The sequence below is a fragment of the Rhinolophus sinicus genome, chromosome 16, assembly GCF_057876585.1.
Source record: "Rhinolophus sinicus isolate RSI-liver-muscle chromosome 16, RSI-T2T, whole genome shotgun sequence".
Taxonomy (NCBI): domain Eukaryota; kingdom Metazoa; phylum Chordata; class Mammalia; order Chiroptera; family Rhinolophidae; genus Rhinolophus; species Rhinolophus sinicus.
The window spans coordinates 95,338,484-95,363,201 of NC_142516.1; the positions used below are offsets into that span (position 1 = coordinate 95,338,484).

Consider the following 24,718-nt stretch of genomic DNA (forward strand, 5'->3'; position numbering starts at 1 on the left):
TACCTACTGTTCCTTTTAATTTTTAAAAATCTAAGTAATGTAGGTACATGTTAACAGATCAAATGGCATATTCCACAGTATTTTAATACCACATTGCAATTAAAGTGTTTAACTTTTCTTTTTTTTGCTAGTACAAATAATGCAGTAATGGATATTTTGTATATGTTTCTTCCTGTATATGTGCTAGAGTTTCTCTGGTATTATTTGCCTGGGAGTAAAATTACTGCGCCTTAGATAAGTATATATTCAACCTTACTAAGTATGCCACCTCTCCAAAATGGGTGTATCAAAACATTCTCAGTAGAGTGTGACACATTGTTCAGTAACATCCATATTGTCAACTGTAACATTTTTGCCTATCAGGTGGATGTGTAATTGTGATTTTAATTTGTTATACTTCCAGATATTTTGGCTTTAGATTTCCTTTTCTTTTTCTGTTGAGTTGATTGTCCTGTTATTGATTTTTCTGAGTTCTGGTTTTTAATGTTTCGTCAGGTGTATGTGTTGTAGATTACTTCTCCTAGTGTGTGGCTTGTCTTGTGTGTATATGTCTTTTAAAGTTTAGAATTGTAGCATAATAGATTTTTCATTTTTTTCTTTTATGGTTTATGCTGTTTTGTGACTTAAGGAATCTTTCCCTACATCAAGGTCATAGAGACTCTCCTATGTTTTTTTCTAAAAACTTATGTTTTGTATTCGAAGTATAAGTTGTTAATATAACTGAGAAATATTTGGGTGGATGGTATGGCGTAGGGATTCACTTTTATTTTATCTTATTTATGCATAACTGGCACCATTTATTATTTTACTCCATTAACGTGTAGTGTCACCTCTATCATAAATAAGTGAGGATCTGCTTTTGAGCTCTCCAGTCTCTTCATTTGGTATTTTGATCGCAATGTACCAATAGCACACTGCTTTATTGACTATAGCTTTTTAATGAGTCTTGATATCTCTCTTTGATTGTACTCTCTTGATTTCCCCAGGTAGGCATCTACTTGCTATGTGATTGCAAGTAAAGATCCTTCCCTGAGATGTTGATCTTGGAGAGGTTGTATTTCCCAGCGCCTCTTCCAGTATTTGCTCAGGAAGTGCCAGGAGTCTCACTTAGCAGGGCCTTGTAAAGTTGGTTTATATTCTCATCCACTCTATCTACCCTCCCTTTGTCTGCCCACCTTAATATCTTCTCTGTGTTATCCATCTGCTGAAGCTACAAATGAAAGTTTGCCACACAGCTCTTCTTTTCAGATGTCGGGAGGTAGTTTTGGGGGCAGCTATGTTACGTTGTTCTCTTCTCTCCAGTTGTTGTCTTTAAAATGCTTTCTTCAAAAAAGAACAGTGCTGGAGGTATCATACTCCCTGACTTTAGCTTGTACTGCAGGGCAGCAGTAATCAAACAGCATGGTATTGGCAGAAAAACAGACACATAGACCAATGGAATAAAATTGAAAACCCAGAAATAAACCCACATAAATATGGACAGATAACTTTTGACAAAGGAGCCAAAAACATACAATGGAGAAAAGACAGCCTCTTCAATAAATGGTGCTGGAAGAATTGGAAAGCCACGTGCAAAAGAATGAAACTAGACAGCTATCTGTCACCATGTACCAAAATTAACTCAAAATGGATCAAAGACCTAAACATAAGACCTGAAGTAATAAACTGCATAGAAGAAAACATAGGTACTAAACTTACGGACCTTGGGTTCAAAGAGGATTTTATGAATTTGACTCCAAAGGCAAGGGAAGTAAAAGCTAAAACAAATAAATGGGACTGTATCAAACTAAAAGGTTTCTGCACAGCAAAAGAAACCATTGACAAAATAAAGAAGCAACCAACTGAATGGGAGATTTTTGCAAACAGTGTCTCCAATAAAGGGCTAATATCCAAAATATATAAGGAACTCATGCAACTCAACAACAAAAAACAAACAATCCAATTAAAAAATGGGCAGAGGACCTGCAGAGACATTTCTCCAAAGAGGACATACAAATGGCAAATAGACATATGAAAAGATGCTCAACATCATTAATCATCAGAGAAATGCAAATAAAAACCACAATGAGATATCACCTCACCCCAGTCAGAATGGCTATCATCAACAAGACAAACAGTAACAAGTGTTAGAGAGGCTGTGGAGAAAAAGGAACCCTCATACACTGATATTGTATATCAACTATAATTTAATGTGTATATATATATATACACATATATGAATATGTGTATATATATAGTTATGGGATATGGAGTTCAGTATGGGAAGGAGCTTTATGTACTCAAATAGACAGTTTTTCAAATAATAATTTTGATAAAAAGAAATTGCAGTATAGTATGAATGGTATGATTCTATTTGTGTAAAGATACATTATATAATATGTATGTTTTATGTATATATAATATATATATTACATATGTATATATACGTATATATATATATATATATATATAAAACATTACATAAATACATCTATGTATATATACGTGTGTGTGTATACTGGGAGTGCTAAAAAATGTATACACAGGACTTGTATTCGTCTTTCGTTATCAGTACGTATTGAGTGTTACAACTTTAATACAGTTTTTTCCTTTCTTAAAATGTGTATACATACCAGTTAGAATGGCTGTCATCAACTAGACAAATAATAACAAATGTTGGAGAATCTGAGGAGAAAAAGGAACCCTCATACACTGTTGGTGGGAATGCAGACTGGTGCAGCCGCTATGGAAGGCAGTGTGGAGGTTCCTCAAAAAATTAGGAATAGAATTACCGTATGACCCAGCAATCCCTCTCCTGGGTATCTACCCAAAAAATCTGAAAACATTTATCCCTAAAGATATATGTGCTCCAGTGTTCATTGAAGCTTTTTTTACTAAGACATGGCCAAGACATGGAAACAACCAAAGTGTCCTTCGATAGATGATTGGATAAAGAAGTTGTGGTATATATACACAATGGAATACTATTCTGCCATAAGATGAAATAGTGCCATTTGCGACAAAATGGATGGATGTTGAGATTATTATGCTAAGCGAAATAAGTCAGACAGAAAATGTCGAAAATCATATGATTTCACTGATATGTGGGATATAAAACTGAGAACAACAAGGGAACAAGACAAAGAAACAAAAACTCATAGACACAGACAATAGTTTAGTGGCTACCAGAGGGTAAGGGGGGAGGAGGGTGGTAGATGATGGTGATAGAAGGAGAACTGACTCTGGGTAATGAACACACAATGTGCTATATAGACGATGCATTACAGAATTGTACCCTTGAAACCTGTGTAACTTTATTAACCACTGTCATGCCAATAAACTTTAATTAAAAAAAATGCTTTCTTATCAGTATATACCCACATGTCTGTCCTGAATGAAGTCCTTTCGTTATTAGATCCATAGAAATGAACATTTTAGATCTAGAAGGGGCCTTTTATCTTTTTTTCTCATTTTACAGATTATTATTTTTTCAAGATCACATAACTAGTGTCAGAGCCAGGTTCCTTTATCATTCCCTTCCTGTAAATAATTTTGGGTCTTAATTGGAATCATAGTTGTGGTATAATATTATAGTGGCTTTTTGTCCCTAATTCTCTATTTAGATATTACTATTAATTAGATCATTTTGAGTAGCTTGGCACAGATCTGCTAATACAAGTTTTCATAGTGCTAAATCTTAGCCACAAGTATGAGCTACATATGTGTGCTTAATTATCTGTGTTACATATACTTTTAATTTCCTTGGACTTCTCTTGTTAGTCTTTTCTTCAAGCTTTCCTTGATTATTTTATGTATTTACTCTTGCATGTGAACTTTATATAATTAATATTTATAATATAAATAATCATCTTTCACCCTGCCCCCTGCCACACACACACACACAAAGCAGGTTGAAATTTTTTACTGGTAAATTTTTAGATCAATTCGGGATGTATTGCTCTCTTGCCATGATTGAGTTTTATCATCCAGAAACCTGCTATGACTTTAAGATCTTTTATTTTCTGGAAAAGTGTGCTATAACTATTTTACATTACAGGAATGGTATTAAGTGAAGGAAAACTTTTTTTAATGGCAAGCAGAATATGATAGTAATAGATAAGAATGAGAATCATGTTTAAAATGCCAACAAATGCTGAGTTTGTAATAGGACTTTATATTCATTCATTCAGTAAGCATTTATTGTGATAGAGGAGGTATCAGTAATGACACCTATATTTCTGGTTTGGCCAAATTCTAAGTTCGAATGTGTAATATATAATATTTGAAATTTTTTTATTTGAAGAGGTTCATTATAATCTTCCAGGTACTGTATGAGATGCTGGAGCTATAATGGTGTTTAACCTACCTATAGTATTGCTTCTTACAAAGTTCCTAAAATCTAGCAAGAGAAATAGACATTCACTACATAACAAATTACACATGTACTAAGTGTAACGAAGGAAAAGTGTAGGTTGACACTGTATAAAATAATGTAGGGAGCCTAACTTACTTGAGAAGGGCTGTGGGGATTGTCAGGCTATATACATCCTTCTCAGTGATGAGTTTTAAGCAAAGGCTAGAAATAATACTAGAAGTTCCTAGGTGAAGAGCTAGAGCTGCAATATCCTGGATAGTAGGAGCAACTCAGAGTGTGTATAAAGGAGCTTGGTTCATTTGAGGAAGCAAAAGAAAGCTCTTGTCACTAGAACTTAGTGATGTGGGGAGGGGCTTGAAATGAGGCTAAAGAGTGGGAAATAGTCCACGGCCATGCCACCCTGAGTGCAGCTAAGCAGGGTCGGGCCTGGTTAGTACTGAAGGGGAGAAGAGGGAAATAATGTGACTAGATTGTTTTTTTTTTTATTGTTTTTTAATGATCATTCCCCTACCTTGTAGAAAAGAGATGGGGGAGGGGGGTAAAGAATGACTATAGAGTATTTAGGAGGCTATTTATAGTAATTCAGGTGAGAAAGAATGGGAACATTGCAGCTAGGGGAGTGCCAGTGAGGAAGGAGAGAAGCAGACAACTTACAGAGACATTTAGGGAATGCACTTCTCAGGTTTGAGGGTGTATTGAACATGTGGAGTGATGGAGGAAGTGTCGGGACATTTCTTACTTGGGGATTGTCATTTAAAATTTTTGTTTTTGAGTATGAGAACATTTGAGTCTTTATTTGAAGAGGGCCTTTCTGACATTTATGCACTGTGGAAGAGAATATTTAGTGCTTTTTATAATGCTGATCACATGTTTTTTTCATGCTATAGATATTGCATCACCATATTGCCTCAGTAGAGAAATTGGCTTTGACGACTTCTGGATGCCCACTTGTGATTCAGTGCAAGAACTTCAGGATTGTGCATTTCATTGTTCCCAGAGAAAGAGATTGCCATGATATTTACAACTCTTTGCTACAACTTTCAAAACAAGGTACTGTTCTTAGAGACCAAAGCTTACTCACTCAATTGTGAGATGGATTATCTAAAGTACTTTATTTAATATCTCAGTACTGTTGTTTTATACTTTAAGTTACTCTTAAGTCAAGTTCTTGTGCACTCTGTTCTAAAAAATTTGGCCTAGGAGTAATTGGAAACTTACGATCTGAATTGTAAGAATGGTTTCCAAAGGAGTAATAGAAAGGACAAAGTAAGCATTTATAGTACAGGCTTTTTTTTTTTTTCTTTTTTTTTTTTTTGAAGTATCCCACAACCAATGGGAGTGACTTGGAAATTGAGTACTAAATGAACTGTTAAGGAAGGTCAGCCTCCTCTGGTAGCAGCGGGACTAATAGATTCTAATACACTTAATTGACTGGAGTGGAACATAAAGGAGATGAGCAGAGAGAAAGGAGAGGGTGAATCCTACTATACATAGTCATAGTAGGAGTGAGAGAGATACAGGCCCTGATGGGAAATCTTATCACTGCCATGCCTTAGGGATCTGGCGGCTTCCTTTTCCCAGCATGACTTGAATTACATAGACCCCCTCCAGGGAGACAAAGCACCTTAGTTACTGGATGTTACTTTGTTTTATTGGAACACCTGGATTGCAGTGGTCTAGGGGCAGGTCTTTGTTCACTCTTCTCTCCTGACACATAAAGCCTGTAACATTTATCCCATTGTCCCAAGTTAAGCCAGATGCTTCTGTGACTGCAAGGAGCTTATTGTTGTTCAGAGGTCAGTTCTCTCTGGACCTCTGTGCATTGTCATTTTAGGTCAAAATTGTACTATAGGAATGCATATGCAATTTCATGTTCTATATGCCACCTCGAGTTTCTCATTACAGCATTATCAGTCTATTTTACATCTCATTTGGGAAAAGTGGTGGGTGGGAATTGTCTATTTGTGTCTTTAAAATTTTACTTTTCAGAAAAGGAAATGTGGCAGTAGAGTACTTAATGTATAAGTCTAATTATTTACTAGCTTGAACTGACCATACAAATTGACTCTCAGATCGACATGTGTGCCTTTATGTATAATCATTTGTATCAAACAACTGAGAAAATACTAAGTTAAAATATATTCGGGTATTAGGCTTCTCTGAAGATTTTAAAGAAAAAAGGAAGGAGTAAAACTGGAAAATACTTTTATTTGTAGTGAATTAAGCCTTATAAGTTACATTTTAACATTTGTGTATTTTATATACTACAGCAAAATATGAAGATCTCTATGCATTCTCTTATAATCCCAAGCAAAATGACTCAGAACGACTACGAGGCTGGCAGCTCATTGACCTTGCTCAGGAATATAAGAGGATGGGAGTGCCAAATTCAAACTGGCAGTTGTCTGATGCCAACCGAGAATACAAGGTAACTTGGCGACTTTCTGGGGAAATTCAGAAAATGTTAGTACCAGAGAGTACTATAGTAGTGAGTTGTCTCTGTAAATTTTAAAGTTTTTTAAAGGTGGTTTTTAACCTCATGGTTGAGCGATGCATGGAATGGTTATGTTTTGTTTGATTTTTACAGATTTGTGAAACTTATCCCAGAGAACTTTATGTTCCCCGAATAGCAAGCAAACCAATAATTGTTGGTAGTTCCAAGTTCCGCAGCAAGGGAAGGTTCCCAGTCCTTTCCTACTACCATCAAAATAAGGAGGTAGGAAGCTTTCTTTGTGATTTTGCAAATGTAGTACGGCCCCTCTTCAGGCGTAAGTATCCGAAAGCGCACTCATGTTTACATTAAGAGATTGTTATTATAATGTTGATAGAGAAGTGCTGGTTTTTCACTTAATTACATTTTCAAACTTTTAAAACAAAATTACCCTGAATTACAGAAACGTGTATACTTGTCATCCCCCACGCCCATTCTTTCCTTCCTTCCTTCTAGTAGTGACTTGAAAATAATGAGGTTAGTGAACAGATAGGTTCTCCTCCTTGCCTGTGGTTCTCTTTTGATCCTGCCTGTATTGGGGGAACCAGACAGTTTTGACAAGCCAACTAACTATTGAGAAAAGGGAGAGAACCAAAGGTATTTCAGGCTCCCATTTTAATAGTAAGCTCTTGAAATTGGAGGTGTAGTTTGCAATAAGAAGTGAAGGAGGCATCTTTGTACTGAGATGCTGTAATAGGGATTGCCCATTACAGTAAAATTTACCTTTGTAACAGTAGGCCGGGAGGTACTATGTGTTAAGTGCTTTATGTGCATGAAATCCACTTGGTAGCTTTATAAGATGGACCGTGCTAATTACCTGTAACTTTTAAATGGGGAACTGTAATTCAGAGAGGGTAAGTCACTTTTTCTGTATCTCATAGCTAGTAAGTTGAGCAGTTAGATGCCATTTCTGACTCCCAGTTTTTTGTGACCTGATTTTTTTTCCTCAGGAAGCTTTTAGAATTTCCTTTCCCCCCAGTGTTCTGAAATTTCAGAGTGATGTGCCTTGGCATATTGTTTTAAATTCTATCTGAAAACTCAGGTCTCAGTTTCGGGAAGTTGTTCCTCTATTTCTCTGGTAACTTCCTCTCTCCTATTAACTTTCTCTCTCTCTCTCTGTCTCTCTCTCTCTCTCTCTGTCTCTCTCTCTCTCTCTCTGTCTCTCTCTCTCTCTCTCTCTCTCTCTCTCTCTCTGTGTATATGTGTGTGTGTGTTGCTTGACAAATGGGCTTCCTATCATAAATCTCCATTTTTCTTAATTTTCTCTTCAATTTTTCATCTCTTTGTGTTTCCTGGAAGATTTTCTCAATTTTCCTTGACCCTATAGCCAATCCATCTCTTAGATCCTTTTTTTTTTTTTTTTTTTTTTTTTTTGCTACAGTGTTTTAAAATCTAAGAACTCTTTCCTGTTTTAGATAGTTTTCTATTCTTGGATATGATTACTTAGTTGTCTGAAGATGTTAAAGATTTTGAAAAAATTATTTGCTCCCCAGTTAGTTTCCTGTTTGCTCAGTTTCTTTTTTTCTGTTTATTTTGTTTTTCATGTCTTTTAAATATCTGATTCTTGGCTGGCCTCTCATATTTAAGCGTGAGGTACTCCAAAGTTATTTAGAAGTTTGTTTGTGTGCATGAGAGATCTCTATCTTTGGATTCTTCCTGTTGTAATTTTCATCCCAATGTGTGGTAAGTCTGGCCAGGATCCAAGTGTGGGAATAGGGAGGGAGGGGAAGATCTCACATTTTGTTATTTGGTACTTAATCCTCCTGATTTAGGGGGTACAAGGCTTCACCCCCCACCACGGCTGTGCTTGCTGTCCAGTCTTCAGGTTAATCCCCTTCATAGAGTAAACTTTGTCTTCGGGATGAGGGAAAATCTGGGAGTCTTAACTAGTCCTTGTACAGACATTCACCCAGTTCTGCTGTTTTCAGTTGTACCCCACTCAGGCTTTCAGAGGTACCAAATCCTGAGCTCTTCCGGGATTTTGCTGCTCAAAATACCTTGTTTCGTATGGACTCATAATGGTTTGGCAGCTCTCTTTGCTCTGGTACATCGGTTATTGTCAATCTGCTTTCATTTCCCCAAATTTTATTGACATCTCTATTTTTGTCTCCTTTCATTTTCTTTGACCTTTTGGTATTATACATATTAAATTTCTTTATTAGAACTTTCAGTTGAGTTTCAGAAGGGAGCCAGAGGTAAAAAGTAAATCTTTAAACAGAAGTTCCTAATCTATTTTTCAAAACAAAGTCATAAGGAGTTATGGCTGGTTATGGCCTCTGTTTGACACACCCATGTTTGTATAAATGTTCTGTTGGAAATCTGGGCTGAAAATAAATATTCAATGCCCAACTTAACAAATCAGGAAATAGGTCTGAAAAAATTTAATAAAGCAATCCTCATTTTCGTCTATTAAATTTATATGGGTTTATTTGTACGTCTGAATTTAAAATGTATAAATGTGTGAATTATATATACTTTTTTCCCCTTAATGATACCATGTTTGGAATGATCTTTTATTTAAGACTTTAAAGAACCGTAAATATCTAACCCAACATTCACTACTACTTATAAATACTTTTGTGTTCTTAGATTGACTAAATTTTAACCCAAATTTGAATTGAAGCTCATTTTATATAAAGATTGCTGATTTCTAATTAGAGCTCTGAAAGCCTTTGGAAAGTAAAAGTTCAAATGTTGCTTGCTATTTAAAAAATGCTGTTCTACATTTATTGACTGATATTTTACTTGAACTTGGGTTAAAAGTATCTTATTATCTAGGGCACAGAATGCAGATATCTTAGTAGGTTACATGATAGAGAATCGACCAGGTGTTGCTTCTAAGATTTTTTTCATTAAACCCGATAAGGAGGTATTAGGTTTCTTAGAAGAGAATATTGGAAAAAACTAAGTTACATCAGGATATTGAAATAGTATTTAATTCAAATAGGATTTCTAATTGTCCTGCCAACTTTTAAACAGATTGCACATTTGATTTTAACTTTTTTTTCTTCTAAGCATTTTTGAGACATATTTTAGACATCTTTGGATGATGTTTTCTGTCTTTTTAAAATTAGGCTGCCATTTGTCGATGTAGCCAACCACTGTCAGGATTCAGTGCCCGGTGCCTGGAGGATGAACATTTGCTGCAAGCCATTAGCAAAGCCAACCCAGCCAATCGCTATATGTATGTCGTGGATACCAGGCCCAAAGTATGTGTCTTGAATACAGTACAGTCTATTAGTTAATTATCTTTGTTACTTTAATTATTAAGAGTTGATGAATTTGTCCATATTTAACATATCAGAATCTTAGTTTTACATTAACTGAGGCTAATGATACTAAGAAAATCAATCTTTTAAAGGATACCAACTTAGGAGACCAATTTTCCAGTAACCCAAACGGTGATTTTTTTGGGGTTTTCTGATATTTTCTGACTATATATATATATATATATATATATATATATATATACACACACACACACACACACACATGTTTTGGAAAGCTGAGTTTTACTGGGAACTATTAATGGTGTATCAGTATCATGTTATTGTGAAGAAATACTAAATTGTGTGTGTGTGTGTGTGTGTGTGTGTGTGTGTGTGTCATGAAAATTAGAAATTCTTACTCCTTTTTTGTAGATTTTTTTTTTTTTTTTTTTTTTTTTTTAAAGATTTTATTGGGGAAGGGGAACAGGACTTTATTGGGGAATAGTGTGTATTTCCAGGCCTTTTTTTCCAAGTCAAGTTGTTGTTCTTTCAATCTTAGTTGTGGAGGGTGCCGTTCAGCATCAAGTTGTTGTCCTTTCAGTCTTAGTTGTGGAGGGCGCAGCTCAGCTCCAGGTCCAGTTGCCGTTTCTAGTTGCAGGGGGCACAGCCCACCATCCCTTGCGGGATTCAAACCGGCAACCTTGTGGTTGAGAGCCCGTCCTCCAACCAACTGAGCCATCTGGGAGCTCAGCAGCAGCTCAGCTCAAGGTGCCGTGTTCAATCTTAGTTGCAGGGGGCAGAGCCCACCATCCCTTGCGGGACTCGAGGAGCTGAACCGGCAACCTTGTAGTTGAGAGCCCACTGGCCCATGTGGGAATCGAACCGGCAGCCTTCGGAGTTAGGAGAATGGAGCTCTAACCCCCTGAGCCACCGGGCCGGCCCCCTGTAGAATTTTTAATTGGCAAAACATTTCATGTTAAAAATAATGGACCTTAATTTGAAATATTCAAGAAAATAAGGAAAACAGTTAAAGTTAACTTAGGAAACATTGAACTAGAGAATTATAAATAGTGAACAGGAAATAGTTGTTCCGTTAGGCATCTATTATGTAAGGTTAAATTTATTTTTTTTTAGTTCAAGTTTATTGGGGTGACAATTGTTAGTAAAGTTATGTAGATTTCAGGTGTACAATTCTATAATACATTATCGATATCTCACATTGTGTGTTCACCACCGAGTCAGTTTTCTTTCCGTCTCCTAAATTTTTATCATTGGGACAAATGTCAGAATCCCTTTTTCTTTTTATAAATACAGTTAAACAACCGAGTCATATGAGGGTCCTGAAACAAAAGTAATTAAAATCCTCAATGGTAGTAGCTAACATGACTTTTAATTTTTATTATAGCATCGTATGCAGAGCTGGTGGGCTACACAAAAGAACATTGGCAGAATTATAGTGAGGATTTCTTCAAAAATCTGGAATGATGAGAAAATAAGAGAAAGCGATGAGAAAAAGCGAGTGAGCTATATAGACCACAATTTTAGGCAGCTTTGTTGAAAAGAATGATAGCTGTATCAGAGTAATTCTCATCATTATGCAGCCTCACAAAAGATAATGGAGAAAACAGAAGATACGATTAATTTGAATAAATTAAGGAATATTAAAAATTAGAAACTGATAATTTGATAATGTTTTAAGACTTTCTTAGAAGTCAAGAGCATTGGTAATATCTCTTGTAAGAAAATTTTTGTTTTACTTGTATAATCTAGGTGGATTAATTGTTAGACCTATTTTTAGGTGATATTACTTAGATATAAAAGATGATTGTAATGCAAGACTTTCTGAATGTAACATCTGAGGGCTATTTGTTTCTCAGGAATCTCTTATTTGTATAATTGACTTTTACAGAGAAAATATATCTTTGATTGTTTTGTTTTAGTAGTTAAACTTAAGTAATAGTACTGTAAAAACATTTTTAATATCTAACTCTTACCTTAGTCATCATAGGTGCTGAATAACTAGTGAGTCAGTAAATAAAATTTAACTGTATTTGGTACCAACCTGGGCCCCAATCCTCTGAATGAAAAGCTCCTTTTTCTTCCTAAAATTTAGATGCCATTTCATCTGAGTTTATAAGAATATTTAGTAAACTGTAATAATGTACTATATAAAATCCTAGCCTGAAAGAATCAAACATGACAAACCTTAAGTGAATCTCTGCTAGCATTTGATGTAAAAATTGAAGATCATGGGCCTCCAGGCCATCTGTTTTCTCTCTCGAGATCCGTTTATTTTTGGCCTAATTCTTGGAGCTATTTCAAACTGGCAGATTATACGCCGTGTTGTATACTGTGTGGGCCTCCAGTGATCTCTAATATGGAGGACCTCAAATAATCTGACGTATATCTCAGAGCTGATCGTCAGGGTCCCTATGGCTTTCTGAGTGACCAGGTGCTCCAGGCCTGTTCTGAGGTGAATCTCATAGGTTCAGTCTGGAAAAGAAAAACTACCCAGCTCTGAATCATTAGGGTTTACATAGGAGATCTTTCTTTTTGAAATTTTGATGTGTTACAAATACATGGAAAAGTGAGTAAAAACTAACTGAATCAGTTTTATGAAGTGTTTGTGGAGACTTGTCTGACTTTTCCATTATATAGCAATCACGTTGTTACTTTATAGTATCTTTCTTCACTATTATTAACTATTAATTAGCTGTAATTAAAGGGCTTTAAGCAGAGGAAACAGTAATTTGCTTAGACTTCCTTTTTACTTATTAAAAAATGGTAGCACGTTTAGTTTTGATGAGTTCCTTTAAACTCTCTGCTAGCTAAAATGTAGTTTATTTGGTGTTTTCATGATATTTTGGTAAGTTAAGTTAAAAGATAAAAACAATTTGTCTCTAAATTTCTGAAATTTCTATTTTTAGCTGAATGCAATGGCCAACAGAGCAGCTGGAAAAGGTTATGAAAATGAAGACAACTATTCTAATATTAGATTTCAGTTTGTTGGAATTGAAAACATTCATGTCATGCGGTCCAGCCTTCAGAAATTATTGGAAGGTATGATTATTGCTTACCTTCTAGTCAGCTTTGTTCAATAGAAATATAATGCTAGTCAAACATAAATTTAAAGTCAAATTTTAAATGATGTAATTTGAAATTTTCTAGTACTCACATTTTAAAAAGTATAAAGAAATAGTTGAAATTAATTTTAATAATATACTTAACCTGATATATTAAAAACATTAACATATAATCAATATAAAAAATTAGTAATGATCTGTTTTACCTTTTTTGTCTTTAAAGCTTAGGAATTGACCAGTGTATATTTTACACTTACCACAGTACATCTCATTTTGGACTGCCCACATTTCAGGTGTTTAATAGTCATATTTGGGTAGTAGCTACTCTATTGAACAGTATCATTCTAATAGTTTTACAAAAAATTGCTATTGTTAGGTAGGTATTCTTGATTAGTCAGTACAATTAAGATTAACTTATGATAATGTTTCATTTAAATAGTAATGTATCTCTTTAGTTATGGTGTGGAATTTTAAAAATTTAAGACAGCACACTATTTTAATTAAACTCTTGTGCTACAAGTTTTTTAAAAAAAGAGATACCGTGTTTCCCTGAAAATAAGATCTAGCTGTACAGTCAGCTCTAATGCGTCTTTTGGAGCAAACATTAATGTAAGACCCGGTCTTACTTTACTGTAAGACTAGGTCTATAATATATAATATAATATAATATAATATAATATAATATAATATAATATAATATAATATAATATAATATAATATAATATAATGTAAATATAATAAATACCGGGTCTTATGTTAATTTTTGCTCTAAAAAACGCGTTAGAGCTGATTATCTGGCTAGGTCTTATTTTCGGGGAAACACGGTAGGAGTGTTTTTTAAAGCACAGACAGACGAAAAATGTAACCAAAAAAAGTCAATTACTGAGCCTCTGATAGCATCTGTTCTTTTATAAAGTCCTGCCCATTTATTTTGTCCTCTTCTCTTCTTCCCCAGTTCACTCACCCAGAGATACCTTGAATAGGAGAAGTGGAGACTCTAGCCCATTCTAATTGAAATGTTTTTCCCCCCCTTTTCAGTCAATGGTACCAAAGGGCTTTCTGTCAATGATTTCTACTCTGGTTTGGAGAGCTCAGGATGGCTTCGCCATATCAAAGCGGTCATGGATGCTGCAATCTTCTTAGCCAAAGTAACTCTTCATAGCTCATATTTGGTTTGGGGGTTTATAATGGCTGGGAAGGGATGGATTTATTCTGTTGGGTATTGGTATCTTTTTTAGTCAGGTAACTTGTATTTTGTTTTACCTCTTTAATGAAGTTCTTACTCTGAGCTTCAAAAATATCATGTAGCACTTCATGTAGGGACTTAAAAAGAAATGCCCGAACACTTTGAAAAGTATTTTTGTCTTTGTTTGCTTTGTGTTTTGTTGTTTTTTGGAAATTATGCTGTGGTGACATTATTACTGCAGTCCTAGCTCTTCTTTATAATGGAATACTTAATGGTTTGAGTAGAACTTATTGATTCACTTCAAATGGATTCTGCTAGAACCTAAGTATGTGGTCTTTCTTTTCAGGCAATAGTGGTTGAAAATGCAAGTGTGTTGGTACATTGTTCCGATGGCTGGGATAGGACTTCTCAGGTCTGTTCCCTTGGATCTCTTTTATTGGATTCCTACTACAGGACAATCAAAGGATTCATGGTAAGGAGTTATTAGACCAGTGGTTCTCAAATAGGAATGATTTTGTTCCCTCAGGAGACATACGGTAATGTTAGGAGACAGCTTTGATTGTGACAGATAACGGAAAGTGTACAACCAGCATCTAGCAGCTAGAGGCCCAGGATGCTACTAAATAACCTATATTGCACAGGACAGCCCTACACCAAAGGGTTATCTGGCCCGGATGTCAGTAGTGCTGATGTTGAGAAACCTTGAGTTAGACTGATTTCCATTTGTGCCACATCTTTGACAAAAAGTTTTAGATTTAAAAGTTATTATTTCCTAAACTGTTGCAATAGAAATATTTAGTATTTTTCCCTCATGTTTATCTAAAACGTGTAAGTAATGTAGTAAAACAAGGCATAAATAAGAGTACTTAAAATTATATTCTAAAAGAAACTTTCTATTTAAAACTCCATTTATTAATTGTAGTTACATGTTAGGAACCACGTTTATATCTGAACATTAGATTAAAATCTAGGTGAACAGATTTTCGGCTTCGTGAAGCTAAAGGCCTGGCTCTTGTTTTTTATTTTTTTAACGTATGATGAGATTCATTCATGTTCTCAAAATTTATGTCTTAACTCATGGCAAGTAAAGTAAAACGAAGAGATGGGAGAAATTGTCATTAGTTTAGCATTACTAAGTATAGTGTCATCTTACAGCAAGGGAAGGTCCCTTTCAGCACCATTATTTTGTGGTGCTAGCATACTGAATCTGGGGCAGGACAAATGGAAGTGCTGCTAATAAAATCATGTTCAGCTTATCTTGAAGAGTGTAAGATAAGGAACATTTCCTTTGCCATGTTTGGCTTTAATTGTTCGCTAGGCATCCAAATGATCAGGGATAGAGTGACAGCTTCCCAGGCAAAAGGAGCTGTGAGAATGAAAGCACAGCTCCTTTAGGTGAATGCAGGTAACGTGTGACTGACAGCGTTCAGGGTGAGTGATGGGGGGCTTGGGTGCAGAAAAATATGGTGGGGTGAGGGCCTGAGGAAGAGAAAACTGGAGTTTGTGTAGTGATCTCCATTAAAGGGCTTTAAAACAGAGGAAATAATAACTTGCTTAGATTTGCTTTAAAAAACCAACAACAAAAAACTGGTTTGAGGTCCTGAAGGCAGAGTAGAGTGGGAATGGAGGCTAAGAGACCAGTGTAGAACCTGTTAGGACAACTCAGTAGTGAAAAGAGGGCCAGAACTAAGGTAGTAACACATTTTGGGCGGAGGTGACGGGTTCAGCCTCGGGGATGTTAAGGCAGTAGTCAATAGCATTGTTCAGGGATTGGATGTGGAGTAGAAGATAGGAGCCCTCTTCTAGGATGATTTCAGCTGACAGGATGGGTGGTGCTGTTCTCCTGCTCCTCTGAGATCATCAGAGGAATGAGTATAGTGAGCAAGTTTGAGAAGTGGGTGTGTAGGAGAACGGCAGAGGGCTCGTGGTAAAACCGGCTGCGACAGCCTGAAGGACTCTTGCCTGAGGTCACATGGAGGTAGAGGGGTGGAGCTCGGAGTTCGTCCACACAGTGTGACTCCAGAAGCTGCATCTTTACCCATCCCATTATATGGCCTTCCAGAGAGATTTAAGACAAAGTCAGAGAAGCTGAAAATGGCAGTTTTGACACTGAAAAGAATGTACTTGGTGATTATATAATGATATTATAATGTATATTATATAGTAAGAAGATACGCTGTTTAGAGTGAAAAAAATTAGAAGCCTGTTAAATTATTTCAGTAGAATTGTGACAGAGGAAACATTAAGAAAGACACGCTGTTCAAGAGTTTAGATATTAATATTTGAAGTTGAATATAAACTTTTCATAGGTCTCTTTATCATTCTTTTTTAAAAAGTATTACAGAGGTAATGTTACAAGTAAGCCAAATGGTTTAAAACATAACCAGTCTACCACCCACAATTAACCACTTTTACTATTTTGATTTCCGTTTTCCCAGCCTTCTTTCTAGGCATCTTATCATAATTATACATACAGAAATGTAAATGCAACAGTGCTTTATAACATGCACTTGTCACTTAACATGTAATAAATGCAACCAAAATAATTTAAGTTATAAGACTGGTATTTCTTTCTATGGATCATTTGTATTCTTTGTTAAACCAACCTCTTATCCAGGTTCTTGCTGTCTTTTGCCTATAATTAAATTTTTTTATGTTTTCTTTGCAACCATAAATTAAAAGGATAAATGTTGTTTTTAAGATAATAGGATTTAATCCATTCTAAACAAAAAAAAAATTCCAAGTAGTTTTAAATGGAATTTACTTTTTCTTATTAAGGTTTTAATAGAAAAGGATTGGATCTCCTTTGGACATAAATTTTCAGAGAGGTGAGTCACAGGTATACATTTATATATTTTGTAAAATTAGTAAAACTGGTTTAGAGTACCAGAATGTTTTTATTCTTCATTAACTTGCATGTCCGATGGCAGGTAAGAGTGCGATACGGTTTTTTGTGTGAAGACCGATTTAGTTTTTTCTGTCATTTCTTTCAATTTTTATACCTTTGTTAATTTTCATGGCAATTTATTACTGTTTCTCTGGATTGTAATAGGTAGAAGGTAATACACCCTTTGAAACTGGTTGAAAAACACATAAGTGTTAATTGTTTCAATAAAAATATCACAGTTTTTCTTATGCCAATGTAATAATGTTTTAGGATTTTTTGTGTGTGTATGTGTGTGTTTAAATTTAACAATACCCAAACAATTGACTTCTTTCAGAGACGTTTTTCAAAGCTTGTACTTTCTGGGGGGTTAGGTGTGGCCATTTGGATGGTGACCCAAAGGAAGTCTCACCGGTGTTTACTCAGTTCTTGGAATGTGTGTGGCATTTGACTGAACAGTTTCCACAAGCCTTTGAATTCAATGAAGCGTTTCTTCTTCAGATCCATGAACATATTCATTCATGCCAATTTGGAAATTTCCTTGGAAATTGTCAGAAAGAAAGAGAAGAACTCAAGTAAGACAGTTTAATTAAGACGGCTTTTTTATTTTTCCAACATAGCTGAGGTCTAATATAAATCATAGTTGAACTTAAAATATCTTGACAGTATGAAATAGAACTGAATTTTATTGTAAAGATTCTATTGTCTACATTTCTGAAGCCAAGTACCCTCTGAATATCCTTCATACCCTCAGATTAATAGTCAAAGTCCATTTTTAAAATCTGTTTTGAAGTGTAGCATACATACAGAAAAGTACATATGTCGTAAGTGTGAAGCTCATGTTTTAAACTCATCCACCTGTGTAACCAGCACCCAGAATAAGAACCATTACCAACACTCTAGAAACCCTTTCATGCTCCTTTCCAGTCTGAATGTATATTTAGAACAGAAAAATCTTTACATTATTTCATTTCCTAGAAAATATGGGTCACTAAGTTTTAAAGTGTGGGAAAATATTTAAAAACTGTTGGGGAAGTTAAGTTAGATGAAGCCTTGTAGCTCTCCTCACGTTTCTAAACAGACAGTTCTTTGGGGAGAGAGACCTGCCTATGTTGGCTGCAGTGTGTGTCTGTCCCTGATTGGGTCTCACCCCTGTTCTTCCCTCCCCAGTCTTTGAGCTTAGGGGCTGCTGGCTAGTTTTTGATGCAAGGGAGATCTGGGTAAAGCTATGAGATGTCTTTTTATATTTGACTATACCGATGACAAAAGATGAACAAGTCATGTGTATACCTTTTTTTGGCACTCTTTACATTGGGCTTCTGAGTTTTCATTTCTTACGGTAATCAATAAAGAGGAGTTACAGATCTTTGAACCTCTAAAGCAGGTGTGTCGAAACTTTTTTCAATGGTTTTCACCAAGGGCCATATGCGGTAAAAAACACAAACAGCTGGGCCACTGACTCAAGGTGAAGTACGTATTGCCTCACCTGGTTTATTTAAGTAAACTAAATATATTTTTGGAATTTGCTGCGGGCCAATTAACAATGGATCGCAGGCCGCAGTTGGCCCGTGGGCCGCAGTTTGGACACCCCTGCTCTAAAGTGACATTAGAGAGGCTAAATCTGGTGGTAGTTTGAAGACAGCTGTCCACTGTTACTCTCAACAGAGTTGAAGGCAGAACTGAGAGCACGTGGAAAAGTCTAAAGATGTGTGAAGGGAATAACAATTGAAGTAGAGTATGACAGATGAACTAATTAGATATTGACTTAGCTCTCCTATAGTATCTCACAGTTCTTCATAATTAGGAGAGGTGACTTTTGCAGTATAGAGCTACTTTAGGAAAAACTATTCTTAGTGTCAAACATCCTCATAAATAGGAAGATAGTAATAAAAACACTTCCTAGCGCTCTTTCTCTAAAAACATACAATTGGCCATATTAGGGGTCATGAAAAAATGAGCAGATTCTCCACCTTTCCCCCTGTATCCCTATCTATTTTATCTTTATTTGGTAAATATACTATCTAAAGCCATTCTACCCTTTACCCGCCTACTTCACCTACTTACTCTTAGATTTGTAGTATAATTGGCATTTTTTTACTCTTGAATAAAATGTCCTGATTTTTCCTAATTCCCTTTTTTTCCCCACTCAACACTTCAATTTGTCCCTGCCCTGTAATACATGCCATTAGAGCCCAGGTGTGGGTCTGGGAGAATAGGCAAACAGAGAGATACATTAGTATCTTATTCTGTGTACATTTGACCCTTGAACAATGTGGGGGTCAGGGGCACCAATCCTCACCCCCACACTGTTGAAAATCTGAGTATAATTTAAGTCGGCCCTCTGCATCCATGGATTCGAAAATACTATCTTTGATTACACTTAGTTGAATCTGCGGATGTGAAACCCAGGGATATGAAGGGCCAACTGTGTATTTGTTGAAAAAAATCCGTGTGTAAGAGGACCCTTTAACAACCCATGTTGTTTAAGGGTCACCTGTGCATGTGTGGTGACCTGAAATAGGTGTCAGAGACCAAGGTTATGAAATTGTGTAAGTTAAGAGAGGAATCTCAAAGTGTGGTTGTAAAGGAAGTCGTGTACCTGTGTTCTGTATAAGAGACATGGTTTTATCACACGGTTATAAGTGAAAAAGCAGAATACAGAATTCAGAGACAAGGTGACATTAGACTGTGACTAGAAGGAAAAGCTAAAACTTAAATCTGCTTGGGAAACAATTGCCTGATTTATAAAACTGAGCATTGGCATCTGTGGGAAAGATCTTTATGTTTCTCTCGTTATATAAGGTTAAAGGAGAAGACTTACTCCCTCTGGCCGTTTCTTCTGGATGACCAAGAGAAGTACTTAAATCCTCTCTACAAATCTCAGAAATTTGCTGTTTTGGAGCCAAATACAGTATCTTTCAATTTTAAGTAAGTTGGTATCATTGAAGTATTTATATTCTATTTTTCTCAAACACAATTTATTAATTTTTTTTTTCTTTTTTGTGGTCATAAAGGTTTTGGAGAAACATGTACCACCAGTTTGATCGAACATTGCATCCCAGGCAGTTGGTGTGTAATACAATTATGAACATGAATGAGGAAAATAAACAGTTAGAGAAAGATATTAAAGACTTGGAATCTGTAAGTATTCTCAAGTATCTAATGTAATGTATTTGGAATATGAAATTAGCTTGTTTCCTTGCTTGTGTTCTTAGTGTAAACTAGTATGTATAGAAACCTCATAAATACAATGGTTGTTTCAATCAGATCTTTTTTTACTTTGAATAGGTTAGTTTGAATCACTTTTCCTGGATTTTGAAATATCTGAAGTATATACTAGAGACATAGAATGATAATATGGGGGTATCTACCACCTAGCTTTGTGGGAATCCAACATTAATCATATTTGCTTCAGAGCTTTCATGTTCTTGTCCTAAGAAACGAAGTGTAGATACATCTGAGGACCCGGTGTCCTCCTCCTGACTCCTCCCCGACCTGCTGTCACTGTGCTCAATTTGGTGGTAATCATCCCTGTGTGTATTTGTGTACTTCTACTACATAGGCTTGTATCCACAACAGTTTTGTGGGGTTTAAAATACTATTTTTATTATATATTGAAAAAATACCGAAGAATGTAGTTTTTGTCTGAGGTACACAGGGCATCATGCACCGCGAATGCCCATGCATTCACTCAGCTAAGAAACTGCGTGTTTTAAACCAACATGCAGATTGTCATGCTGTCACGTTTCATTTTGCTCAACATTGTTTCAGAATTTATCCATGTTGATACATGTAGCTTTATTTCAATTCTTTTGTTAGTAACAACTGTATAACATTCTCTTGTATGAGTATATCTCAGTCAGTCCATTCAGCTGCTGATCATACATTGTTTTCAGGTTTGGATCTCCGAGGTAACAATTGAAGTTGAGTGACTTTTCATGTTTGTTGGCCACTTTTCTGTAAATGGCTTCTTCAAGCCTCTGCTCATTTTCTATTGGCATATCTGCCTTTTTGTTATTGATTTGTAAGAGTTCTTTGTATACCAGACACTGATTTTTTGTTAGTTATATGTATCACAAAAGGTTTCGTACTGTCTATTCCTGTCCTTTCTTTTTTATGTATGGTATGTTTCGTATAGATGTTTTGAATTTGAATGTAGTCAAATTGATCAATCTTTACGTTTCATGCTTTTTTGTGAACCTTAAGAAATCGCTGTCTACCCCCAGGCCTTTCTGTAATCTTTGCCATCATATGTAACCAAAAAGAATCAGTAAGGACATATTTTTAAAATCCTAGACAATTGTTATAACCTAGGGAGACTGTCTTGTCTGCCTCTCAGGCTGGTGTGTTCCTTGACCATCTAAATAATGACGTATTGAGTAAAGTGGAGGATGATATGTTACAAAAAGGCAGGTAATTCAGGATCGTGGGAGGTCAGTGCAGGGATTTGGAGAGGGTGATTCTCTGCCAAAGAATACTTTTTAAATCTTCTGGTTTTCTTTTCTTTTTTTTAAATCTCTTGTATTCTAAAGCTTGTGGTATTCACCTAACAAACCATTGTAAAAAAAAGAAAAAGAAAAACCATGTGAGAAAGCTCTTAGGCAGTAAAATCTTTAGCCAAATTAGTGTGTGTGTGTGTGTGTTGTATTATGCAGTTGTCATTTCAGGGTGAATGTCGCATATAGATTTCTTTCGTTATGAAATGTTTATTTTTCATACTTTCTATGTATGGACTTTTCAAATATGTAGGCCTAGTGATCTTCTGCAGTCAAGTATAAAGACTTAACTAACCATTTTCCTGCAAAAGTTGTAAATAATTTGGATTGTCAACCATGCCTTATTCATCTGCACTAGATTTTATTAATTTTTTGAGATTTAATTTTGTATTGTACCTAAAGAGGACGTTTACAAAAGCATGTTTTCTTCTCTCATCTACGTATATGAACATGTACTATGTGCAATTAGTAATGTTTTTCACATTTCGATTTGTTCTAGAAAATTAAACAACGCAAAAATGAGCAAATAGATGGAGTTCTCACCAAGGACTTGTTACACACAGTTCATCCTGAGTCACCTGCCCTCAAAACCTCCCTGTGTTTTAAGGAGCAAACTCTGCTACCTGTGACTGATGCTCTTCGAACTATAGAGGGCAGCAACCCGGCAGATAATCGGTACAGCGAGTATGCCGACGAGTTTTCCAAATCGGAGCCTGGTGTGGTCAGCGTGGAGTACGGCGTGGCCAGGATGACTTGTTAGACTCAGTGTTTCCTGGACTGACTATCACACAAGAAGTGGATATTGTGAGGATGGTCTGTGTGCTTGACCAAACGGAATAGTGATCTTAGGGCAGCAGGAGGTTAATAGCTGAAGAAAGGATAACAACTGCTCTCGTGATAGAGAGGTCAGTTTAATTGCATTTCTAGCAAGGAACATGACTGTCTCAGTTCTTTAAGAAACAAGTCATATTGGCACATTTACTTAAAACACAATTTGCATTGTATACTAGTGAATTGACATTCTGTATGATTTATGTAGTAATTATAGCCAAACATGAAGAGCCTTACTTAAACATAATTTAATTGCCAGGAAACAAAATTTGACAAGGCCGTCCCTTCCGTAATTATTGACATGGCATGTACTTTGGATTATGTAACCATGTAACTGTGAATATTTACAGGTTTTGCCTATTAGTGATGTTTAATGTTGAAGTGCCATGAGAAATATTTCTAAGAAAGCCTTAAATCTCGGTTTATTCTTTACTCTTGAGTTTTCTAGCCCAGAGCAAGATTGCTGTGGTTTTCTTTGCTTCGGCCTTGTTTTGATTTGTGAAGATTGCGGCCTCAGTACTGCAGGCGTGTGTGCACGGTGCTGCTGTCTGAATGGGCAGCCGCTCACTGTGAAGTTCACGCTGAGCTGGTCCCACTTCCATGGTCAGAATTAGTGAAACCGAAGTCTTTATTCCGATTACAATTTGCTTAGTACTACATTTGATGACTTGCTGTCTACAACTTAGGTTATTGATTTTTTGAGTATGTCTAAGCACATTTGACTGTCTCTTATGTATGGATTACTTTGTGGTTGTCTTTATTCCTTTGATAACTGTGTAAGCAGAAAAAGCTAAAGCTCTAAAACTTCTTAGAAACAATGAGTAGTACCTGTACTTTTAAACTGTTTTCTCTCTCAATGAGTTACTCTTACTGAGACTATCTTACTTTCAGTTTACCCAAACATTTTTGGGTAAAAACAAAAGGGAAGTACAGACCGGTTAGACTTTCCTTGGTTTGATGAATCTTAAAGTAGTCATTTCTATGTGGAATATTATTTTCCGTTAATATAGAAGAAAAACAGGAAAATGAAGGATAGATTAATACAAAGTTAGTGTTTAACAAACACGATTTAATTGCTGGGAAGAGTTTCATTTTGCCTTGTTATGTTAACCGTTTGTTCTATATACTGGTACATATCTTTAAGTTCCAAAAAAAAAAAAGAAAAAAATCACTTACAATTGAGGGCCTGCCAGGCTGGGGCGACCACATTCACACAGGACCTGGAAGCCTGAGGTCAGGATTGCCGAAGCCAGCTGGCTTCAGAACTGAAAATTTAACTAACATGGGTGGCACGAAGGTAATTCAAGGGTACTAGGAAATCTGCACAGCTTCGCTCATGCTTCTTTTTATTACACCTGTATCTATTATTAGTTTTGAACATTAATACCTTTTTCAAGTGAAAGAAAGCTTTGTTGTATGAAAGCTTGTCTAATCCTGTTTATTTTGCCAATGGTTTTCTGTATGTAACACATTATGTAATAGGAAAAATACGCCTTTTTAAACTAACAGAAATGCACTATATATAAAATATAATTTGTGATATTTAAGCACTGGGACAGGAAACTTAATCTTTGTGACCACAAAGGGAAAGCTTTTGTGCCTTGTTACGTGGTTCCAGTACTGATTGTGGTTTTAGAATCTTTAAAGAGACTTTAAAGTCTCGTTAGGGACTTCTTATATTCAGCTCTTTGGTTTATTATCTTAATCTTCAACTTGAGGCACATATATGTGTTTATATGCTCAGCGCACATGGCCTGAGAGATCAGTTAACATCCTAAGTGACCTATAGGGAATATGTTGGTAAAAAGCATATTGTGTATATGTCTTATAAAATTGAATTTATGTTCAGTGTGTTTGGGAATGTATAGCATGTAAATTATTTCGTATATTATTTAAAGGTAATTAAATGTTCATGTTTTACTTTGAATGTTTTTCTTTTGGGAAAAAAACATATGGGATCAAATTGTAGTTGGATTTTTTTTTTTTTTTTTTGCTCCCCTAAATCAAATGGACCTGCGCATTTTACTAATCAGAACAGTGTCAGGTGTGAGCAGTTCATTTTCCAAAAAATGGGTGTTGATAAATATTTAAATATTAACATATACAAAAATAACTTCCAGACTACTTAAAATAGATATAGTGGGCTAAAAAGTTTAGCAGATAATGCCATTAAAATTTCCTTTT

The 24,718-nt window shown here is 35.6% G+C and overlaps 1 protein-coding gene across 1 annotated transcript in view; it reads left to right on the plus strand.

Moving 5' to 3' along the window:
* Positions 1-24,454, plus strand: part of MTMR6 (myotubularin related protein 6) — a 36,268-nt gene extending 11,814 nt beyond the window's left edge. Inside the window, exons 3-14 of the mRNA XM_019736553.3 lie at positions 5,242-5,404; positions 6,625-6,782; positions 6,942-7,070; positions 9,920-10,054; positions 12,982-13,114; positions 14,176-14,285; positions 14,670-14,795; positions 17,102-17,151; positions 17,582-17,782; positions 20,010-20,135; positions 20,222-20,348; positions 22,203-24,454. Coding sequence (XP_019592112.2) covers positions 5,242-5,404; positions 6,625-6,782; positions 6,942-7,070; positions 9,920-10,054; positions 12,982-13,114; positions 14,176-14,285; positions 14,670-14,795; positions 17,102-17,151; positions 17,582-17,782; positions 20,010-20,135; positions 20,222-20,348; positions 22,203-22,463 — 1,719 coding nt within the window. The 3' untranslated portion in view covers positions 22,464-24,454. The remainder of the gene's footprint in view (positions 1-5,241; positions 5,405-6,624; positions 6,783-6,941; positions 7,071-9,919; positions 10,055-12,981; positions 13,115-14,175; positions 14,286-14,669; positions 14,796-17,101; positions 17,152-17,581; positions 17,783-20,009; positions 20,136-20,221; positions 20,349-22,202) is intronic.
* The last annotated feature ends 264 nt before the right edge of the window (positions 24,455-24,718 follow it).